Source organism: Periplaneta americana, chromosome 5 (genome assembly GCF_040183065.1).
Source record: "Periplaneta americana isolate PAMFEO1 chromosome 5, P.americana_PAMFEO1_priV1, whole genome shotgun sequence".
NCBI classification, from domain to species: domain Eukaryota; kingdom Metazoa; phylum Arthropoda; class Insecta; order Blattodea; family Blattidae; genus Periplaneta; species Periplaneta americana.
This window is the reverse complement of record NC_091121.1, coordinates 91,138,831-91,164,174: the sequence shown is the minus strand read 5'-3', so window position 1 is coordinate 91,164,174 and position 25,344 is coordinate 91,138,831. Positions and strand designations below refer to the sequence as shown.

General features: G+C 37.1%; 1 protein-coding gene across 1 annotated transcript in view; it reads left to right on the top strand.

Moving 5' to 3' along the window:
- Positions 1-25,344, top strand: part of LOC138699976 (uncharacterized) — a 109,643-nt gene that overhangs the window by 26,061 nt on the left and 58,238 nt on the right. Inside the window, exon 2 of the mRNA XM_069826223.1 lies at positions 24,669-24,839. Within this exon, the coding sequence (XP_069682324.1) occupies positions 24,741-24,839 (99 nt within the window). The 5' untranslated portion in view covers positions 24,669-24,740. The remainder of the gene's footprint in view (positions 1-24,668; positions 24,840-25,344) is intronic.

The window sequence follows — 25,344 nt, the reverse complement described above, 5'->3', positions numbered from 1 at the left end:
ATTAAGGGCTTCTGAGAGTTGTAGTTTAGTTCTAACAGGATTATGCTTTAGGAAACGATTTTAAAATTAGAATCAATGAAAATAATATCTTCCAATAGCTGTTCAGAAGGCAATGATTTTACAGCTGCAACAGCAGAACTGTCTGTGCTATCCAATGCATCAATTACCTCCATTATTTTTCCGTAATGTTCTGCATAATAATTAACAGCATCCAACCACGTTCCCCAACGGGTCAAGACTGGCTGCGGGGGTAAGGGTATTCCAGGGGCAATTATTTGGAACAGCAACACACTCATTGTAGTATGTTTGATTGAATTCTTGTCTGCACTGAACAAATGTTAAGCTTTGACTATTCCAACCACAGTAATGCAAAAACAAGTGCTTACATAGGTATACATTAGCTGTAGCTGCTCTATCTATTTGGACCGGTCACAACTCTTAACATGAACTGCTTATACTACGAGACCAGGAGGTCGCTCACCTCCTCTATACTACCGTACATTGGCAACCTGATTGCATGCTGCGTGTGGCAATTCAACGAAGTCTAATAATAATAATAATAATAATAATAATAATAATAGACTAGTAGGAGCAAGAGGGGCATCAGTAATAAAAATTATTTAGCTACATTCAGAAGTAAATTATTTTTGTTCATATAAATGCAATTTTAGTCTAAACGAACCTTCGCGATAAGACGCTACTCAATCAGATGCAATATAATCTAATCTGAGCAAACACTCGCCGGATCAATCCCTTGTCTAATCTAGTCGAATCCAATAAAGCAATCTAACATAATAATAATTCTCTGATTTATCCAGAAGAATCTATTTTATTGTAGCGTATGTATTGTACTGTGTTTCCAACTCCAATCTCTGGCCTTGAATCAAGTCCAAGAGAAGTCAAATTAACTATATCCAAACAGATTTATTATAGCAAAATCGTAGGTCTATTTAATCTAATGCTAACATGTCCCACTTCTAAGCCAGGAAGACGCATTCCTTTTCCCCTTGGTAATAATGCCCACCTTTTCCCAAAATGTGCTCTCATTTTATTAAAATCATATCATTTTCCGTGGTTTTTCTAAGGCGCTAAAAGAAATGTCTTGATTAGCCCTAAAATAAATGGTCCACAGACCAATTCCAATTCCGTCCAAACCAAATTCAGTCCTATCTAAGCTAATCGATTAAATCCGAAGCTAATCTCATCTAACAGTAGAATGGGAGCGACAAAACCGGAAAACCGGAGGAAGCAGACGAAACGTGTTTGACATCCGCTTTTTGTATATCGTATCACATATTTCAAGGAACCTGCTCCTAATCGAACAGAATAATCGAGAAAAGAAAGTTGTATGCAAGTGTAGAGTGGATTGAATTGCTTTGTTTTTCCAAGGCAATCGCAATATATTCAGATCAAGTCTGTCTTTTATATATTTTGGTTACATGCATTAAATTGTCATTCTTATAGTCCTACTCCACGATTACAAATTATTTAGCAGATGTATATTATCTGACTGAAAGATAAAATGCTGAAGTCCTCAGAAATTTTATATTGTTACGTGTGTAAATGTATATCTGAGATCTAAATGAGATTTTAATTAGTGTACTACACATCTGTGGTAACAAAATATAATTTAAATTATATTATTAAGTACTCGAGTAATTAATTGTTTTTCATCAAGATATTGTTCATCTGCTTCTCATAATTTATATTGCAATGATCATTCTACAAAATAATGAATTGTACCATCATCATTATTAGTTGAGTTAGCTCTGTTCGATAAAGAGCGACATACTATGCTCTGGGGTTCAAGCCACGGGATATTTAATCCCGCCATGATTTGCAAGTAAAGTCCGCAGCCCATTTAAAACTGGCTAGCGTATCTTTCATTTAATGAAAGGTTGTCTTAGCTTCGTGCTGACATCACCACCTGCTAGTGTCGAGGTCAAGAAAATATGGAAGCCCAACCTCTCCGCTCCCTGTGTGCCTCAGTATTTGTAAACTGACACATTTATCTTTACTACTACTACCATCGGTATTAGTACATACTAGTGTTACTGCTACTACTATTGCTAACATTGTTCCTACTACTGCTACTCCTAGGAATCTATTACTACTAATGTTATTACTGCTGCTACTACTACTACTACTACTACTACTACTACTACTACTACTACTACTACTACTACTACTACTACTACTATTACTACTACTGCAAATACTAAAACCCGAACGAGACATTATTAGAACATTGTAATTTACGGGAGTGAAGGATAGACACTTTCTGCACGCCAACTAGGTACTCTTTGTACCTGACGAGTTTGTCTCGGGATGTGGTATTCCTCTTCATCGGTACTGGAGAGTGTTTTTTTTTTTTTTCATAATGTTATCGCTTGATTTGAGGAGGATGTTTGAATTACTACTTTCTACCAATGACATAGTTCAGACGTAGCAATCATTTCACTAACATGCAGTCATTAGCAGGCCTATTTATATTATATAAATATCTGTACTACTTTTAAGCAGGCGTGTGTTTTCTGCATGATTGTATAGTAAGGGTGTGGAGGAGTTGGCTCCCAAGGTCAGTTTTCATAGACACAATCCCTCCTTGTCGGGTAAGGTCCAACCTTAAGATAATTCCAACTGAATTTCCTCCCGGTCACATTTTATTTAGAAATATAAACTGCTCTCCCCCTCCCCCCGTTCTAAAGCCGAATTCTAATACAAATTTTGCAATGAACGTGTAAGCTCACTTTAAATTCGGAAATATTGATCGTATTGCACTGGGTATAATAATTCCGAAGTTCGAAAAAGTTTCATATGAATTAAATTTTAAATCTAATTTAGAATACTCGTACACTAAAAGTAAAGGAGCAGTTTCATACGTAGTTCAGGCTTTGTTCTTGTTGCCATTCGACTTCGTAAAATGTAAGATGATGTAAACTACACCGTCTCAGTACTAATAAACTGCCGATGGAAGAAGTGGGGAAAAAAATTGTGTACAAACGAACACATGGTCAGCAGAAGGATGCTGATTTCTCTGTGGCAGGGAGATGGATAGAAGAGATGTGGCCGAAAATTATTTCAGAATTGTGTTTGCAGTAGACTACAGATGAGACCGGACTTCATTATCGTTCCTTGCCTGAGCATGCTTATCTGTTCAAAAATGAAAGTGATAAGAGTGTAGGGCATGTAGCACGTATGGGCGAATCCATAAATACATATAGAGTGTTAGTTGGGAGGCCGGAGGGAAAAAGACCTTTGGGGAGGTCGAGACGTAGATGAGAGGATAATATTAAAATGGATTTGAGGGAGGTGCGATATGATAATAGGGACTGGATTAATCTTTCATAGGATAGGAACCGATGGCGGGCTTATGTGAGGGCGGCAATGAATCTGCGGGTTCCTTAAAAGCCATTTGTATGTAAGGGTGTATAAGTGTGAAGAATTGTTTGACAGTCTTGTGTTGTGTAAATATGTGTGGCGAAAAGAAAGGCAATATAACAATGGACGATTTTTTTATTGCTGACAGTATAGTATTGCCTTGCAGTTTTAAATAAAAAATTTAAAAACTTTTTTCGGTCACTGTTATCAATTTGTTAATGTTATATGATTTGCATCATTCAAAAGTGAACATAATATTATTGTGTATTGTTTATATTGTGTATACCACTGCCACCGGGTGCTTGCCCACTTGCAGTATAAATAAATACATACATACATAATAAGTGGCATGCGCTATATAACAAACACATATTGGAAGGACAATGCATGCTGAAGAAACGATCCTGGATAGACTGGAGGTATGAACACGTTCTTACAATGCCAAATGACAAAATTTCGATAAAGGCATTTGATTAGTTACCGCTAAGGGGAAGAAAGTGTAGATGACGTATAGTTACATGACTATAATGCGTCCCATAATGTCTGACAGGCGACGTAAACATTGTCAATAGAGAAAGGCGGAACGATAATTGCTATTCACCCAATGGCAGAGGTCACAATCGAGGCTTACCTTGAAGTTTGAAGGTCTGAAGCGTTCTACCTCTGCCCAACTTCGAGATAAGCCTGGAATGTGACCTCTGAATAGCAATTATCGTTGTCCCTTCTTCTGCCGGCAATGTTTACGTCGTCTGTCAGTCATTATGGAACGCAGTATAGGTTGAATGATGAAGGCAGTTGATTCAAGGCAAATAGATGAAAGATAGTTGCCAAGGCAACTTTTTAAAATTTAAAAGCCTAGAATGAAATTTTAGACAGTATTGAGGTTTTTTTATTACTTAATATGTTTAAGCTTCCTAAGCAAAATTCATTATTCGCAAGTAGCCGTACTCGTGATAAAATGTGTATAATTAAGATAAATAACACTGAACAACAAGAATTTTTCTCCAACTTAAAACAATGTGTCCCTTATGGTTTATGTGCGCTGAATCCGAAAATGCATATTTTTTCTTCGTAACACGTAAGGTTTTTAAGATATACTATGATATCACTTTTCGATAAGCGCTCTGGCGCGGGTTGGGGATATAGACCAAAACAAAAGCTAATGTATTTTATGAATTGATGACTTCTTTCCGGTTTCTTATGGTTGTTGGCATGTTATTTTGTACTTCTAATAAATAAACAGATATTGATCCCTTCTATTAAGTAAATTTCATAACAGTTCTTAGTGAGGTCTATGGAATGAACAAACAAGGGTGTGCTTTTCAGTATTGAAAGGAAATGTTTACCCGTTTGAGTGAAGGAAAATTAAAAGAGGGAATTTTCATCGGTCCACAAATTCACAAAGTTAAGGTTGACCCTTTGCTTGAGGAAAAACTTTCCGTTACAGAAATAATGGTATGACACTCTTTCAAATACGTTTGCTCAAATTTCCTTGGAAATTCTAGGGCAGAGAACTACATAGAACTTGTTGTGGAAACCATGTTAAGTGTATGACAAAATGAAGTGTAATATGTCTCTCAATATACACTTTCTATATTCTCATTTGGATTTCTTTCCTCCTAACTTTGGAGCGGTAAACGACGAGTATGGGGAAAGATTTCATCAATAAATATCTGAAATGGAAAAGCGATATAAAGAAAGATCATCATCCAGCATGCTTGCAGACTGTTGTTGGTTTTTTGTAAAATGCAATCCCGGGTCTAGTTATAAACAGGAGTCATCCAGAAAATAATTTCAATTATAAGTTAAAATTCCGAGATTTTTCTCATTATACGTATGAAATATTTTTATTGTTGTTGTGTTTTAAACTATGTAACATCATTTTTGTATCCAATACATATTTTTCAAGTATTATGAGGAATTTTTAATCCATAGTGTGTTGTAATTTTAGCAGTGGCAGTGGAAAACTAAAGAAAATAAGTTTTGTCATAAAAAATTCAAATCATTTTCCCCGAAAAATAGTACATGATGGGGCAATTTGGTTTTTAAATTCAGATTTAGGACACACATATTAGTAATATTCACCTATTTTTATTTCGGAGCAAGACAAAAAGTAAAAATTTGTTGTTCAGTGTATTCAATCCTCGCTTCTTTTACTAGGATTTGATATGGAATTGTTCTTGTAGATTCTGAATCAATTTTAGGGCCAACATATTCACAAGAATGGAGACTTTTTGTTCATGTTATTAGCATGACTCAAGGTCACAGCTTAAGAAAACAAAGAACAAGCAGGAAAAGAGACAAGAGTCCTATCCCTTTAAAAGGTAGATCTGAACTTCCATTACGGGAATTGGATCCGAGTCCATAGGATTTATTGCGGACGAGCTCACAGCGGAGGGTCTAGCTTAATTTGTTAATGGTGCTTAAATCATCTGGTGATCAGTGTACCTTGAGTCACTTTTTATTCACGTGTGTTAAATGTATTTTTGTTTTCTAAAAAATTCATGTTAAAATATTTATAGATATATTGTTGTTATTTCTAAAACGCACGCATAACAATAATGGCGGTGACATATGATGGTCTTAAAAAGTTTGTTTTCTCCGTTGCAAATCCTCTTGACGTTCTCTCTTGTCGTTTTGAAATTTGTATGTTGTCTTAAATGGGAAATAATCGATTCCACATAGTTCCAGGTGTCGCTAAATTTAATTGTCTTTAGTTGGATTTCATTGTTCAACACTCAACAACTAAGACACTGCACCTTTTAACTAGTCTTGGTTCAATTTACTGTTTGTCTATTTTCAATTTGTACACTTCTTACATGCATTTCAGGGGAATCGCTGCACATGGAAGGCAGCGGGCCAATAATATTATGAATCCCCATATTTCCTACTTTCTTTAATATATCTCCATCGTTGATACCACCATCACGACCACTACCACCAACATCATGTCCACACCTGTGAAGTAACAGCGTATCTGGCCGCGAAACCAGGTGGCCCGGGTTCGATTCCCGGTCGAGGTAAGTTACCTGGTTGAGGTTTTTTCAGAGTTTTTCCCTTAACCCAATAAGAGCAAATGCTGGGTAACTTTCGGTGTTGGACCCCGGACTCATTTCACCGGCATTATCACCTTCATCTCATTTAGACGCTAAATAACCTAAGATGTTGATAAAGCGTCGTAAAATAACCTACTAAGAGAACACCATCGTCATCAACTTCATGGAAATATTTTACGGCAGGTGGAGCGTTTCATTTACTTGGGTTATTATGTAAGTTCTCATAATATGAGACAAAGAGTCATGGAAAATAAATTAAATCAATTTACATATATGTGTGTAATTACTAACAAACAATTTAAACATATGAAGAAAGGAGCAAGACTGAAATTTTACAAACTTTAGCTGTCCCCTTATTGTTGCATGAATCAGAAAAATTGATCTTGACTAAATCAAAACTGAAATAAAATAATAGAATTAACACAAATTAGATTTCGAAGGCATACAGCTTGATACTACAGGAATATAAATATATACAGGTTGTTTCCGGGCTAGTGTTACAAACTTTCAGGGATGATGGGGAAGGGCACATGTATCAATTTGAGATAAGGAACCCTGGTCCGGAAATGACTGAGTCGAACGTTATAAGCAAAAATAGTTGTGTGGAAATGGAATTGTAATTTGGCACCACGTGCCCTCCTTCCCTTAACCTTTGGAACAGTCGTGGACAGATGGTATGGGCCGGATGTCTCCTACGTGGGTACTTTGTCTGATAAAATCTGTGAGCTTGTTTACTATTCCCATTGGCTCATCCATCCGTATTCGAAAATCAGGTCTGGATATTCCGCTCTCGTGTACTCCTCCATTTCACAGGGACTGATCGATTGGACACTGCCACTTGTACACATACACTGCTGTCTACAGATGTGCATATCAGGACCGACTATGTCCGTTACACATTACGCTATCTGCATTGCTTTAGTGTAGTTTCCTGTCCCCATCCCTCAGACAGCGCACTGAATGGAATACTGTAAGTAGACATCGTAATCAACGTCAGATGAATACAATATGTGTAAGATGTACAGATAAATATACATAAATAAGTTGTACAGAGGAATAAAATTATTTCATTTCCACACAACTATTTTTGCTTGTAACTTTCGACTCAATCATTTTCTCATCTCAAATTGATACATGTGCCCTTCCCCCATCATCTCTGAAAGTTTGTAACACTAGCCCGGAAACACCCTGTATATGCTAGTGAAATGCTTTATGTGACGTGCGGCATTGTATGGGATAGAAACATGGATATTACGACGAAGCATTTGAAATGTGGATATAGAGAAGAATGGAGCGTGTGAAATGGACAGACAGAATGAGGAATGAAGCTGTGTTGGGAGAGTGGGTGAAGAAAAAATTGTGCTGAAACTGATCAGGAAGAGAAAAAGAACCTGAATGATACATTAGAAGGAATGGTGAACGGGAGAAGAGTTCGGGGCAGAAGAAGATATCAGATGATAGACGACATTAAGATATAAATGTATCGATTTGTGATGTCCCACTGTTGGTCCTGCATCGTGCCGATTCCATGACCAGGGAGGCCTGCATTTGTAAGATACCTAGTGATTCGCCCTCAACTGTCCGCAGTGGCATATAAGTCAGATGAAACGAGGAAGAGCAGAATAAGATAGATAGACAGGTAGACAGGTATCAATTTAAAAATGTCGCTAAACTATCTACAGAATATTGACTTATGTTAGCTTCACCAAAACGTTTGAACGGAGCCGCTATTTTCAGTTGACTGTTTATGAGGTAAACAAATGACGATCACAAAGCATGTTTCATAGAACAGTAAAGAATTTGCAATTTGAAATGCTGGCAAACAAAGAAACAAATGGTAGGGAAGTGATACAAACGGAAGAAAGTATATAAAGATTAGAAGAAATAAAGTACTCTAATTCTAATACAATAAAATAGATATTAATTGACTTACTAAATTACATTTCACTAATATTACCTTCACCCAAAACTTTTGAACGGAGTGGCCATTTTCAGTAGACTATCTATGGGGGAAACAAATGACGATCGCAAAGCATGTTTTATAGTACCGTAAAGAATTTGGAGTTTGAAATGTTGCAGTTTGAAATTTTGCAAACAAAGAAACAAATGTTAGTGAAGTGATAAAAACAAACAAATACTAGGAAAGTGATCAAAATAAACAAATGCTAGGGAAGTGATAAAATTGTGCGATAAGCACCCATGACAAGTTGAAAGACTCCTTTCGTTTTATTGGTCAAAAGTAATATGAGGTAGTAAAAGTGTAATAGTCATCATAATTTGTTGGACAAAATTAATATGTGGAGGAAGAACGACATATCAACTTCTACTAGAGCGAGATGGCACATTATGATATTACGGTCATCAGTATTATAAGGGGAAGCTTTCTATCTAACATTAATATTTTGTTTTGCATGTTTTAAATCTCGGTATTGTTAAGCTAATCTCATGGATGATAGATTTCTCAGGAGAATTGTTACATGTGATGAAAAGTGAGTATATTGCTTCAAAACAATGGCTTGAACCCTTTCAGCCTGCCTAAGTCGTCGTTAAACAAAATCGGTTAAGCTACAAAGTAATGTTATGAGTCTGCGGAATTTTGAATGTGTGATTCACTGGGACTTCGCTCGAAAAGGACGTACACTCTATTCGGATTTCTATTCTCAATAGTTAGAACGAGTTCATGGAGTTTTGAGAGAACTATTCCGGCATTAGTTAATCGAAATAGAATTATCTTGCAATAGAACAATGCGAGATAACATACTACTCGAACAACCATGGGAAAAATCCAGGAATTGGGAAGAATCTGTTATCACACCCGACACTTAGGCCTAACTCTAATCTTGCACCTTCAGATTACCATCTCTTTCTATCCATGGCCCACTCCCTGACATATAGTCCTGATCTTGCGCCTTCAGATTACCATCTTTCCGATCCATGGCCCACTCCCTAACATATAGTCCTGATCTTGCGCCTTCATATTACCATCTTTTTCGATTCATGGCTCACTCTCTAACATAGCCCTGATCTTGCGCCTTCAGATTACCAACTTTTCCCATCCATGGCCCACTCCCTAACATATAGTCCTGATCTTGCGCCTTCAGATTACCATCTTTTCCGATCCATGGCCCACTCCCTAACAAATAGTCCTGATCTTGCGCCTTCAGATTACCATCTTTTTCGATCCATGGCTCACTCTCTAACATAGTCCTGATCTTGCGCCTTCAGATTACCATCTTTTCCGATCCATGGCCCACTCCCTAACATATAGTCCTGATCTTGCGCCTTCAGATTACCATCTTTTTCGATCCATGGCCCACTCTCTAACATAGTCCTGATCTTGCGCCATCAGGTTACCATCTTTTTCGATCAATGGCCCACTCCCTAACATAGTCCTGATCTTGCGCCTTCAGATTACCATCTTTTTCGATCCATGGCTCACTCCCTAACATATAGTCCTGATCTTGCGCTTCAGATTACCATCTTTTTCGATCCATGGCCCACTCCCTAACATAGTCCTGATCTTGCGCCTTCAGATTACCATCTTTTTCGATCCATGGCCCACTCCCTAACATAGTCCTGATCTTGCGCCTTCAGATTACCATCTTTTTCGATCCATGGCCCACTCCCTAACATAGTCCTGATCTTGCGCCTTCAGATTACCATCTTTTTCGATCCATGGCCCACTCCCTAACATAGTCCTGATCTTGCGCCTTCAGATTACCATCTTTTTCGATCCATCGCCCACTCCCTAGCATAGTCCTGATCTTGCGCCTTCAGATTACCATCTTTTTCGATCCATGCCCCACTCCCTAACATAGTCCTGATCTTGCGCTTTCAGATTACCATCTTTTTCGATCCATGGCCCACTCCCTAACATAGTCCTGATCTTGCGCCTTCAGATTACCATCTTTTTCGATCCATCGCCCACTCCCTAACATAGTCCTGATCTTGCGCCTTCAGATTACCATCTTTTTCGACCCATGCCCCACTCCCTAACTTAGTCCTGATCTTGCGCCTTCAGAGTACCATCTTTTTCGATCCATGGCCCACTCCCTAACATAGTCCTGATCTTGCGCCATCAGATTACCATCTTTTTCGATCCATGGCCCACTCCCTAACATATAGTCCTGATCTTGCGCCTTCAGATTACCATCTATTCCGATCCATGGCCCACTCCCTAGCATATAGTCTTGATCTTGCGCCTTCAGATTACCATCTATTCCGATCCATGGCCCACTCCCTAACATATAGTCCTGATCTTGCGCTTTCAGATTACCATCTTTCCCGATCCATGGCCCACTCCCTAACATATAATCCTGATCTTGCGCCTTCAGATTACCATCTTTTTCGATCCATGGCCCACTCCCTAACATATAATCCAGATCTTGCGCTTTCAGATTACCATCTTTTTCGATCCATGGCCCACTCCCTAACATAGTCCTGATCTTGCGCCTTCAGATTACCATCTTTTTCGATCCATGCCCCACTCCCTAACACAGTCCTGATCTTGCGCTTTCAGATTACCATCTTTTTCGATCCATGGCCCACTCCCTAACATAGTCCTGATCTTGCGCCTTCAGATTACCATCTTTTTCGATCCATCGCCCACTCCCTAACATAGTCCTGATCTTGCGCCTTCAGATTACCATCTTTTTCGACCCATGCCCCACTCCCTAACTTAGTCCTGATCTTGCGCCTTCAGAGTACCATCTTTTTCGATCCATGGCTCACTCTCTAACTTAGTCCTGATCTTGCGCCATCAGATTACCATCTTTTTCGATCCATGGCCCACTCCCTAACATATAGTCCTGATCTTGCGCCTTCAGATTACTATCTTTTTCGATCCATGGGCCACTCCCTGACGTATTACAGTCCTGTTCTTGCGCCTTCAGATTACGGATTTTTTTTTATCCATAGCCCACTCCCTGCGTTAAAGAAATTTTCGGAATTTGGAAGTCGTTGAAATGGGTATCATCCAATTCTTCGCATAGTATCGTAGCGGGATAACAATCCTCGCTAAAAGGTACCTCAAGCTCATAGAATCTAATGTACTTTGCTCTGAAGATTAGATTAATTTCTTGTCACAACACACAATAACTAAAATGTTGTTCCAAAACCGACATTATTTATGAGTTAGTATCTGTATTACTGTACCGATGCCTATTTTTCAGATCATTTTTGAAATTTGATCCATGCATCCGCCATTATCTTTTAGTAATTAATTAAATTAGTTCAGTCCACACCTGTGGAGTAACGTTCAGCGCGTCTGGCCGCGAAACCAGGTGGCCCGGGTTCGAATCCCGGTCGGGGCAAGTTACCTGGTTGAGGTTTTTTCTGGGGTTTTCCCTCAACCCAATACGAGCAAATGCTGGGTAACTTTCGGTGCTGGACCCCGGACTCATTTCACCGGCATTATCACCTTCATTTCATTCAGACGCTAAATAACCTAGATGTTGATAAAGCGTCGTAAAATAACTCAATAAAATAAAAAAAATACGAGCAAATTGTTGGTAACTTTCGGTGCTGGACCCCGGACTCATTTCACCGGCATTATCACCTTCATTTCATTCAGACGCTAAATAACCTAGATGTTGATACAGCGTCGTAAAATAACGCAATAAAATAAAAATAAATTAGTTCAAGAGTTGTCTTATGGGAGTGCTTCACTTTTATATTTCTTGGTAAGGATATGAAATTTTGTATAATAAATAATCCTAGAACAGTATAGAATATACCCATTGAGATAGAGGAAATCGTAGTGTTTGCCTACCGTGAATTTTGATTTCTCTACTAGAATTCAAACGGCTTTTAAATACATTCATTTTTCTAACTAGGATAGTTGATTATTCATGTGACAATTTCTAACTTACGTACGCTCTCTGAAGTCAGATCATGTTAAGGAGATAATGGAGCAACAGTGGAAAGAAAATAGAGAAGGAAACCTAACTAGCTCATATTCGGAGAAACATGCTTCACAGCCGATTTGTTCTTCATAGTTTGATCCTACATTTAAACCTCGTTCAATTTACAGTTGTGGGAATCCGTAATATGTTATTTTTTTCTCAACTATGTAAACTTTTGATAAATGTGTGTCATAGGCTTATCCGTTTAGTGCTCAGTTTGGCATTAAATATTATGGTTAGCATAGCATTCATATTAGTCTGATATAGACTGTGTAAATCTTATATAGAAAACTGGAATTTACATTTTTTCTTAGTTGAATATGCATCGTAATCGAAATCTAATTTGATTTACTTAAGGATATGTAGTAAGCATTAAGAATAAAGTGGCTACTGCTCTTGCTGTTAGATTCGAGTTTACTTGTCCAAATCCGGCCGAAGATGGTGAATATTTAAGACAAGAAACCTTTAATAGGGCTTCCACTGAAAGGAACGAAAAGCCGGATTTTCATGTCATACATTTACAACACACACGAAAGAATCTGACCCTTCAATAGAGAGTTTCAGAATAATAAATGATTGGTACTCTGGCATTTGGCTATGATGTCATTCGTCTATCAGATTTCCAATATTTCTCAGATATATCTGATCCATTTAATTCTGGGCAGATTTGAATATGGTCTGCATTCATATAGGATAGAGGGAAAAAAATGTCCTGCCGCTTTTCAACAGTCAGAATAATTCAACTTTGGTAGATATTCGATATCCTATAATCGGGGGTAGAGAATTCCAACTCATAGATGCCTAGATATCAGATGCATTACTCGAGTCCAGGTATACGTTCATCGACCATATCGGAAGTTTTACTAACCAACCAAACCAATTAACTTCTAATCAAGCAACTCAACAAATCAATCTTGAATAAAATTGGTGTATCAAGTAATCAATGAATAATAGCAACGAAATAAATCGATCAACAAACCAACAAAACTAATAAAATCATCAATCAGTCAACAAAACCAATAGATTCAATCAACAAAAACAAAAGAAATCAGTCAACACAATCATAGTCTATCAATTAATTAATCAACAAAACCAAAATATGAATCAGTCAATACATACATAATCAATCAATGAATCAATGAAAATACCAACAAAATCAATTGAATAACAAAAGCAACAAAATATATAAATCAATACAACCAATGAAATCAATAAATCAACGAAACTAATAAAATTACTCAAAGAACAAAACCATTAAAATCAGTTAATTTTTCAATTAATGACCAAATAAATCTACAAAATTAATTAAATTTGTGGAGCAACGAAACCAATAAAATCAATAAATCAATCAGCAAACTCAGTAAAATTTATAAATCAACGAAACCAATAAAATAAATAAATTTATCAGTCAACAAAACCAATAATGTCGGTCAATTTACAAAATAAATAAAAGCGATCATCAGTCTACGAAATAAATAAAACCAATCATTTAACATGGACAGAATTAATCAACTAAAGAATAAAATCAACTAATAAAGACAATAAAATCAATCGATCAAAGAAGGACAAAGAAGGACAAGAAATCAATAAAGAAGGCATTAAAATCAATCAACAAATATAACAAAATAACTCTATGAAAAATAGGCAATTAAATCAACCTATGAAACCAATCAAATAAGTTAATGAAGTACAGTAAATCAACCAATAAAACCAATACAACCAACCAACATAATCAAGAAAATTAATCAATCAACTAACCAACAAAATCAATAAAATCAATGTTTGTGAACCAACCAGCTCACCAAACTAACACAGCAACCAAACCAGCCAAGAAGTCAAGAATCAAACCAAATCAAGAAACATACCAAACGAACACTAAAAAAAATAAGTCTTATTCCACTGAACGAATGTTTTTGTTAGTGATTAGTATGATTACAGAACCAGCAAAATGTGTAAGGAAATAAAAAATTCTTCACATTTCTTGGAACTCGATTGTAAATGAATAAATTGTTTTAGTGTCTGAATAGTAACCATGACTACTATTATATTCGGTTTCGCGGAGAATGATGAGCTCGTCACAAGAGGACCCTTAAACTGGCAAAACTTCATTTCTGACACTAGTTTATTAAACCGTGTCGGACTGTAAAGAAAACAACTATCGCAATATATGTCGTGCAATATTATAATATGTGAAATTTTGATTTTCCTACCATTTTTTGTTTCTATTGTTCTATTAAAATTATAGCATATAGCCTATTAACCTGTTGTATCCTATAGGATACATTAACAATTTAAGGGTTAAGATCAGTGGAAATACTTTATTTGTTTCTTTCGGAAGGGAAGTGTAGCTGGAGCTTCGTCGTGTTCATTTACGAAATGCATAACCGAAATGCATAACAGATATTAAATTCATAACGTCAGGTTAGCAGAGGCCGGAACGATCTGAGTTACTACTACAGGGTAATCCGTTTGGGTATGGATAAAATAAAATCACCGTAAAATATTTACTACTGAACTTTATTTGTTGAAACTTTGTGCGTACAACACTAAAAGATGGGAGATTCCTCAGAGCTCAACATGACCCCCATTGCGCACCCTGCACAACTCATAACGGTGATGCAATTCAGCCCATGTCCGTTGTAACATTAGAGGGGTAATTTGTTGAAAAGCCTGAGTAATTTTTACTTTCAGATCATCAATGTTCCTGGGTTTCTGTGAATAGACAATGTCTTTAACAAAACTCTACACGAAGTAGTCAGGAGTTATATCTGGGGAGTTTGGGGGCCAAGCCAAGAGATAGCTACTTCTCGTATTGAGTTTCGCGTGCGACCTCCTGCATGTTCTTTTTTAAACACAGAACCTGTTTCTACGGATGTTCTATACCACGATATTATGGAATCCTATTTAGGTAAACTTACTTACTTACTTACAAATGGCTTTTAAGGAACCCGAAGGTTCATTGCCGCCCTCACATAAGCCCGCCAGCGGTCCCTATCCTGTGCAAGATTAATCCAGTCTCTATCATCATACCCCACCTCCCTCAAATCCATTTTAATATTATCCTCCCATCTACGTCTCGGCCTCCCTAAAGGTCTTTTTCCCTGAAGTCTCCCAACTAACACTCTATATGCATTTCTGGATTCGCCCATACGTGCTACATGCCCTGCCCATCTCAAACGTCTGGATTTAATGTTCCTAATTATGTCAGGTGAAGAATACAATGCGTGCAGTTCTGTGTTGTGTAACTTTCTCCATTCTCCTGTAACTTCATCCTGCTTAGCCCCAAAAATTTTCCCAAGCACCTTATTCTCAAACACCCTGAACCTATGTTCCTCTCTCAGAGTGAGAGTCCAAGTTTCATAACCATACAGAAGAACCGGTAATATAACTGTTTTATAAATTCCAACTTTCAGATTTTTGGACAGCAGACTGGATGATAAGAGCTTCTCAACCGAATAATAACACGCATTTCCCATATTTATTCTGCGTTTAATTTCCTCCCGAATGTCATTAATATTTGTTACTGTTGCTCCAAGATATTTGAATTTTTCCACCTCTTCGAAGGATAAATCTCCAATTTTTATATTTCCATTTCGTACAATATTCTGGTCACGAGACATAATCATATACTTTGTCTTTTCGGGATTTACTTCCAAACCGATCGCTCTACTTGCTTCAAGAAAAATTTCCGTGTTTTCCCTAATCGTTTGTGTATTTTCTCCTAACATATTCACGTCATCCGCATAGACAAGAAGCTGATGTAACCCGTTCAATTCCAAACCCTGCCTGTTATCCTGAACTTTCCTAATGGCATATTCCAGCGCGAAGTTAAAAAGTAAAGGTGATAGTGCATCTCCCTGCTTTAGCCCGCAGTGAATTGGAAAAGCAGATAGAAACTGACCTATACGGACTCTGCTGTATGTTTCACTGAGACACATTTTAATTAATCGAACTAGTTTCTTGGGAATACCAAATTCAATAAGAATATCATATAATACTTCCCTCTTAACCGAGTCATATGCCTTTTTGAAATCTATGAATAACTGATGTACTGTACCCTTATACTCCCATTTTTTCTCCATTATCTGTCGAATACAAAAAATCTGATCAATAGTCGATCTATTACGCCGAAAACCGCACTGATGATCCCCAATAATTTCATCTACGTACGGAGTTAATCTTCTCAAAAGAATATTGGACAAAATTTTGTACGATGTCAACAAAAGTGATATTCCTCGAAAGTTACCACAGTTGGTTTTGTCCCCCTTTTTAAAAATAGGTACAATTATGGACTTCTTCCATTGTTAAACTAGTGGCAAAACATCCGGACCGACCCTTGTAGCTGATTTCAGAGCCTTGTTTACTCCAGAGCCACGATAGACTGATAACAGACTTTCGTGATTCGAATCCTGTCTGGGATGGAAACTTTTTTTTGTTCCGTTTTCAAATTTATTCCCAGTACATTTCGATTGCAGCGATATTTTACTACTTAATTAACTTATTATTCCCAGAACATACATTTTACGAGCTTATTTTGTAATGGCTTTCGAAATGGGCTACGTCAGCAGTCGAAACTACAACAATTTCAATAGAGTACTCGCTATCTTGTGAATGCGGACGTGGCATGCGCACTGGTTCATTTCGGGGACTTTGATTATTCCGTCGGTCCGGGTTTTTTTTGCCATTACTGTACATTACGCACACAATATCACGCCGAAATTCCTTTTGAACCCTTTTAACAGTCTCAAATTTAGCATACCAAAGAACACATTGTGCCCTCTCTTGATTTGTAGTAGCCATTTTTTTTTAAATTTTATTGCGTTATTTTATGACGCTGTATCAATATCTAGGTTATTTACCGTCTGAATGAAATGAAGGTGATAATGCCGGTGAAATGAGTCCGGGGTCCAGCACCGAAAGTTACCCAGCATTTGCTCGGATTGGGTTGAGGGAAAACCCCGGAAAAAACCTCAACCAGGTAACTTGCCCCGACCGGGATTCGAACCCGGGCCACCTGATTTCGCGGCCAGACGCGTTGACAGTTACTCCACAGGTATGGACTAGCCATTTTAATCATCAACGATTTTCATTTGCCCTTTCAGATGCATTGTTGATTGTGCCCGCTGTTGATCTGTAGTAGCCATTTTAATCATCTACGATTTTACCCTTTCAGATTATGCATTGTTGATTGTCATATATGGAACTCCCTTCTTTTAATCGTAATATAACCAGCAAGAAATTTTTCCTACGATCATAATAACTTTATAGTAATAAATTAATATTATCCCTACCCAAACGGATGGGACTGTATATCCATAGGCGTATAAAAACTTATTTTGTAATTCAAACGGAATGTACAGCAAATACGAAAGGATTGTGCAAATATAAATAAAAAGTAGAAAAAACAGGATAATGAAAGAAAGATAGAATTTAAGAAAGCAAGATTGATGTTCGAGAAGTAAAAGTAATTTGGTCGGAATAAATGACGTTAGTGCAGGTTTTGTTCAGGGCAGACCATAACAATACACCATAAACTAGCATGCGATCAGCCAATGACCTCCTTTTTATTGTCTGACTGCATATCGTGACGTCAGACTACTTCCTTACTGCTGCGGCAGTAATGTATTCTTACCCGCAAAACGCCACGACTAGGTCGACTAATCGAGGCCAGGCATCATTGTCGCCACAATTATTCATCTTTGCAACAACGACTTTTGCTTTTAAAATCACCTCTAAGAGAGAACAATCGGAGGAGCCAAGACACGAATGTTCCTTTATCATTTCAGTTTTTGCTTGGAAGGAGGCAAGATTTCTAAGGGAAAGCATTATAGGGTATATCACTTGTCGTACTCCCTATCTATTTCCCCTGGAATGAACTATTTTCCTTACCGTAAACTGGGATAAACTTGACCATAAAAATTCTAAACCATGATATCAGATGTACTGAATATTTTTAAATTTCATTATTTTTCTCCATTTCTTAAACATTCTTTAATTATTACTTAAGACACAAATAGGGCTTATACTTTTTAACTTAGCTCTAGAATATGCCATTAAGAAAGTTCAGGATAACAAAGAGGGTTTGGAATTGAACGGGTTACATCAGCTTCTTGTCTATGCGGATGACGTGAATATATTAGGAGAAAATCCACAAATGATTAGGGAAAACACGGAAATTTTACTTGAAGCAATTAAAGCGATAGGTTTGGAAGTAAACCCCGAAAAGACGAACTATATGACCAGAATATTCTACGAAATGGAAATATAAAAATTGGAGACTTATCTTTCGAGGCGGTGGAAAAATTTAAATATCTTCGGGCAACAGTAACAAATATAAACGATACTCGGGGGGAAATTAAACGCAGAATAAATATGGAAAGTGCGTGTTATTATTCAGTTGAGAAGATTTTGTCAGCTAATCTGCTGTCAAAAAATCTGAAAGTCAGAATTTATAAAACAGTTATATTACCGGTTGTTCTTTATGGTTGTGAAACTTGGACTCTCACTTTGGGAGAGGACCAGAGATTAAGAGTGTTTGAGAATAAGGTTCTTAGGAAAATATTTGGGGCTAAAAGGGATGAAGTTACAGGAGAATGGAGAATGCATGCATGCATTGTATTCTTCCCTTGACATAATTAGGAACATTAAATCCAGATGTTTGAGATGGGTAGGGCATGTAACACGTATGGGCGAATCCAGAAATGAATATAGAGTGTTAGTTGGGAGACCGGAGGGAATAAGACCTTTGGGGAGGCCGAGATGTAAATGGGTGGATAATATTAAAATGGATTTGAGGGAGATGGGATATGATGATAGAGAGTGGATTAATCGTGCACAGGATAGGGACCGATGGCGGGCTTATGTGAGGAACCTGCGGGTTTCTTAAAAGCCATTTGTAAGTATGTAAGTGTAGGGCTTATATCATGGATTAAATTGTTTTTGTTTTATGATAAAGTTTACCCTATTTTACAATACATTTCCACTTTTCACCTATGCACAGTTTTATCTTCCTATCGTAATTTATATGCATTTGCCGTTAATATGTTCTAGGTGCGAAGAAATAAATATACACAATTTTATTAATATAGAAATGTTAATTTCAGGTAACAACAATTGCAATTTTATTTACGATAGCCTAGGTAACAACTACAGTACTATTGTAACGAAGAGTAAAGCCTTATAGTTTCATTTGAGCAAGGTCACTAACCAGCTCGTCTTTTATTCCTTAAGAGTTTATAAAAACCGGTGAAAAATGAAACTTTTATTGCCAGATGCCTGCAGAGTATTAAAATCTTAAAAAGGAATACCAGATAAACGTAGTATTGTAAACGTAATATTAGTCTTCGAAAATATTTCAAAGAATTGCTAATTTTGTTTCCTTTTTGAGGAAGGCCCGAAGGCTTCCACCACAGCCTAAGTCTTATTGTGCCGACCTCCTTTTTTATTGTGGGATGATTGTTGAAGCCCTTAGGACCGCATTCCTCTGTGTACGTGATCCGTCTATCTTTCAAACTGTGGATTATATAACAATTTTTCTGTTATGAAAACTTACTGAAAAATTATATCTTTTGTAGGAAAAAAATCTTTACTCCAGAAATGATATATTTAGATCAATGAATTTTGAGATGGAGTCGGGTATTATCTCAAGCCATTCTACCACATCCCAACAATCTGCCACTTCACATCCATAATTCTGACTTTCGACGTATTTTCATTTTTTTCAAGGAATAAATCTAACTTCTCCACACTTGTAGCAAACTCCACAACTTTTTACTAAAATGGAGGGAATAAGCTGATTGACCAGTATTAACAACTCTCAATGTTATGGTGTGAATGGCAGTGGCGGTTCCAGGCCAATTTGCTGCAAATTTCAAACTCAAGAGAATTTTAGAATATGACAATTTTTCCTAAAGAAAACATAGAAAAAAATCTGGATTTTAATACGTGAACGAGGTGTCACAATTTGTTTAAACGAAAAGTGTTAAAATTATAGTGATGTGAATGTAAATAAATATGTTGGTGGCACCATATACAGAAATGTGAGGGCCATTACTACATATAGATATATGAAATAACTATTGACAATAAATCGATGGTGTTGGGGTAAAGGGGGTTGTCATTCTCTGTGCAAATGGAGTTTTGTTCTCCAGGTGAATACACAAGTTAAATTCTACCAGTGCAAAGAACAAAATAATACTAGGATTTGATGTCTTTTATTTGTGTAGAAAATTATTTCCAGTAAGGGTCCAAAGTTTAATTTTCATTTATCTCAAAACTTATTTTTATGACTTACCTCCTTTTACCCAAACACCATCGAAATATTCATATTTATATCTCTGCCGATGACTGACCTTTGAATTTCAAGTGTCTAATCTTGATTGTGGGCGTCAGAGTACTAAAAAGCAAAACAAAAGCTATTTGGTTGTTTTCAATCCGAAACTCTGGTCATTACCTGTCTGAATGGTTAGATGAGAGTTTATAGATACTTTCCCTCAGATTAGTACAGACCGATTATATAGTCCTGACAGCTTGGCGACGCGAAAGAGGGGAAGTCATAGGAGTAGTGGGGAGAGCTACGGAGTAGAGCTAAGAGCGAGCTGTCAGTAAAGAAATACAGACAGCTTAACTGTACTGGAATCACACCGCTCTACCGCACGCGTGACATCCGATCGCGCTGAATGCAAGCGACTGACTAACCCAAACATCCTTTGGCGTAACTTAATGGAATCGCCTGACCCAGAAGCACGTTGTCGGCGACTGTCAGGACTAAACAATCTTACTGTATAACCTCTCGCTATTTCTCTTTTCAGTAACCGTAAACTGTGGCGTTGCACAAAGGCAGAGATAGCCTATAATAAAAGATCAGTACGTACGTAATGCACTTCTTATATAAAAAGATTAATAGCCTATTAGGGAAAATTGTGTAAATAAAATGCGATATTATGTTAGAATATAGTGTTTTGAAATACACTATGCAAGTTTTTTCCGTTTAAGAAATTAATTTTGGATTCAATGAAATAGTAGATACTATGTTGCAGAAGAGAACAAGGGTCCAATAGCCGTAAGGCAGTGGTTGGCATTTATTAACTCGCCAGTTAACTTCTTAATACAGAAGCAGAACAGAGGGGATAAGGCATGATCTTCCTCCCCTTAGCCATCACTAGCAGTTTGAGTATCCTCCCCTCCTAAATTTCTCTTTGCTGTGTATTGCGGGCTGCATTTTATATGACGTAATGTTTGCCGATCACTGACGCAATGAATGAAAGATTAGGATAAATCGCAATATAGCGAACGCCAGTAGGAGAAGTTATCCCCACCCACATAAAATGTGCATTCGACACAAAACTTGCCTATCACGTAGTGTGTCTGATGAGCTAGTAGGGGAAAAGTGGAAGGGGTCGTGGGCGGAGCTTCTACATTCGGTATATTGCGATTTGCCCAAAGATTATTTTATTACTGAATCTATTAACTCTGTGATCAATATGCAAGGGATAGACTAATACAAACCACTAAGGAGACACAATTACCAATATATTTGTTTTCAGTTTTTGAATCGACGAAACGGGAAGTCATTTTGGAAAAGAAAGGAGAGTACGGACAGAAGGGGTAGTAAGTATATCAGTACAGTGTTGATAAATTAAGCGAGGATAGTGTAATTCAGAGGGATTTCTCATGCAAAATGTAGTACGGTAGTGAAAAATTGACAACATGAGCTAACAACCAGCGTAGTTTAGTCGGTAGCGCGTTTACCTACTGGTCCGGAGCTACGTTCAGGCGTGGTTCGATTCCCTACTCGGCTGATTAACTGATTTGGATTTTTCCGAGAATTTCCCTAACTGTAAGGTGAATATTAAGTAATCACTTAACGAATCCTAGGCCTCATTTCGCCAAATACAATTTCGTTAACACCAGTTTCATAAAGTGAGAATAAAAATAGTGTTTATTAATAATGGATATAACATTATATGCCTTTGTGTGACATTGAAACGTATAGTATATGCATACATTTTGGATTAATAAAACGAAATTATTTTAAGCAATATATATTTACTACAATGTCCCATAAATATTAGTACATTGTTTATTATTATTATTATTATTATTATTATTATTATTATTATTATTATTATTATTATAAAATGCAGAATACATATTTATATAATTTAATATAAATATTTCTAAAAATATGCTAAAATACCATAATTTCCTACAGCAGGTAACATAACCTTAGACTGAAGAGTTGGCAACACTGTCCTGCCAGTTTGATCTTTCAAAGAAGTGTAAGCTGCTATAGAGCGTTGTAAAGTTGGTCTAGCTTTTTCATCTCTGTCAAGACGAGACGAGAACTTCCTTTACCCATTGTTAAGGCACAGTCCATTATCGATCCTGCAAAGTTTCCCTAAAAGCAGCTAACTCTATATAAATATTTTAATCATATACCTTGCTACTACTTCTCAATCTCATAAGTTGATAATATTTAATTTCTTTGAAATACTCCTTAAAACACGCTATTATGCAGCATCAGCAATGCACTTTGTCTCATGTAAAAAGAAAATAATTTGAGCCAACTTTGACTTTATCATAATTTTCTGTTATAAGTTTCAAATGAAGGACCACTTTTTAAATAAAATTATTTTTCCATTACAACAGTGTCAGGTTAAATGTATAATACCGTACCGTTAGCAGAATGGGTACTGCAAGCTGCCTAATAATAATGATAATGATAATAATGACGATGAAGATATGATAATAATATTGATGGTAATGATGGTGATGATGGTGACGATGATAATAATGATAATAATTATGATAATATTGACGATAGTAATAGTAATAATAATGATGATAATAAGATGGTAATGATAAAATTTAAAAAAATATGAATTATGGTTTACTTAACGACGCAAATGTCGAGGTTATATGGGCGTCACCGGTGTGTCGGAATTTTGTCCCTCAGTTCTTTTACACGCCAGTAAATGTACTGACATGAGCCTGTCGTATTTAAGCACACTTAAATGCCATCGACCTGGGCCGGGATCGGACCCGTAACCTCGAGTACAGGTCAACGCTATACCGACTGCGCTACCCAGGCCGACTGATGATAATTTTAATGATGATGATGATGATAATTAATAATAATAATTACCATTTTATAATTTATTCAGAGAAGATACATGCAAACAGATATTCTCATAGATAACAGCAATTTAAAAGAATTACAACGAAGAGTAATATCCTCAGAAACCGACACACTTCTCCCTCAGCCTATAACCTTAAACTCCGTAATCGGCAGCCAAGAATCTTATCTATTGATTTTGAATCAATGATTACTCCCAACGATCATTTCTTAAACGATACACAAACTAGAAAGGTGACGCGCGAAGGGAGGTAACACACACAACGAGATTAAGCTTTGCGAACATACGGGTGTACAACCACATTACTTGAAAGATAGACCTTCCAACATTGTACAGTATATTTATTCCTAAACGATAGCTGCGAACACAATGAGTTAGAAATTTTTCAATGGAAGCAGATTGTATTGTATCATCTTTAGATTGATACTTGTATGAAACAGACGCTGTTTGCGCATATGCGAACCAGAAAACTTTCTAGCTTGCGGTACTACCTACATTTTATAAAACGCTTTTTAGTCTAATTTAATTAATTTTCATTTAATGTGAAGCTAAATCGAAATTTGCAAGTTCAGCGCTCTTTTCGAACTGAATATGGAAAAGAAGCAGCCACCAGGAAGTCGATAACAAAGTGACATCACCAATTTGTCACAATTGATTATCTGTCCCCACAGAAAAATACCGAACGTTCTGCAGTTTTCAACGGGCATGTTCAGCGTGTACGGATTTCTTTTCAACGTATCCCTTAGAAGGCCTTGCGGAAAGGCTCTCGTTAGCTGGGACTACCGCACCGCACAGTGTGTAAGGTGCAAAGAAAACGTTTACAGAAAAAGCCGTATAAATTAAAACTTCATCCGAAAAACACAGACACACACAAAATAGAGATAGATATCTCTTCGCCTGGAGTTTTCAAGAGTTTGAGGAGGAAGACTTTTTTCTTATGGCCGCCACAAGTTATTAGCATATTCTAATTCGACATGCTCTAATCCTAGTTAATGCCGCAATTGACTGAACATTCCAATGATTTCCTATACCAGCAAGATGGAGCACCTCTCACTATCATTGTGAAGTTAGTGATTATCTTAGTCGGGAGCTTCCAGAATGTTGGATAAGACGAATGGGAAGCAGCGAGTGTTTTCATGAAATGGCCTCCGCGATCCCCTGATTTAACTCAACGCGATTTTTTCTTGTAGGATTGAAGAAGCTTGAGCCACGGTGACACCTGACGTTTCATCCAGCCTGGCAGGAGTCGGATTATCGCATCGATGTTTGTCGGGTCACACGCGGCGTTTCAATTGAGCCACTCTAATGAAACGAAAACTGGGTACGCTATGCATCAAACGATCCATCGGATATTGCCTAAGGTAAGATTATATTTGAGTAAAAGAATGATTAAATTATAACTTTAGAGATACGGTGTTATTTTACATAAATCTAACATTGTAACAGTTGTCGAGTATTCACATATTTCCTATTGCAGCAGAAGTTAGCTATAATCAGTTTATTTTCTTTTTCCTTACAAATGTACAATAATTATATCCGTTCCTGGTCGAACCGCCCCTTACTTCACGAAGGTGCAGTCGAAGAACGAACTGTAACCAACATCTGTTTCTTCCCGACTATGAAGGCGTTTCCCCCCGAGACGAAGTTTGTACTATAATATACATTAAGATGCTATCTTGATCTAAGTAGAAGTTGTGTTGTATCCAAAACTGGGAATCAAGTCTATTAGGGCACACCATAAATGAAAGAACCGCGCCTATACCTACCCGCCCAATTTTCTTTATTTATAAATGAGATGCATTTCCTTCCCCTCTCTCATTGCGTGTCCATAATAAAGTAAAGAACTGCTAATTACAGATGAGTCAT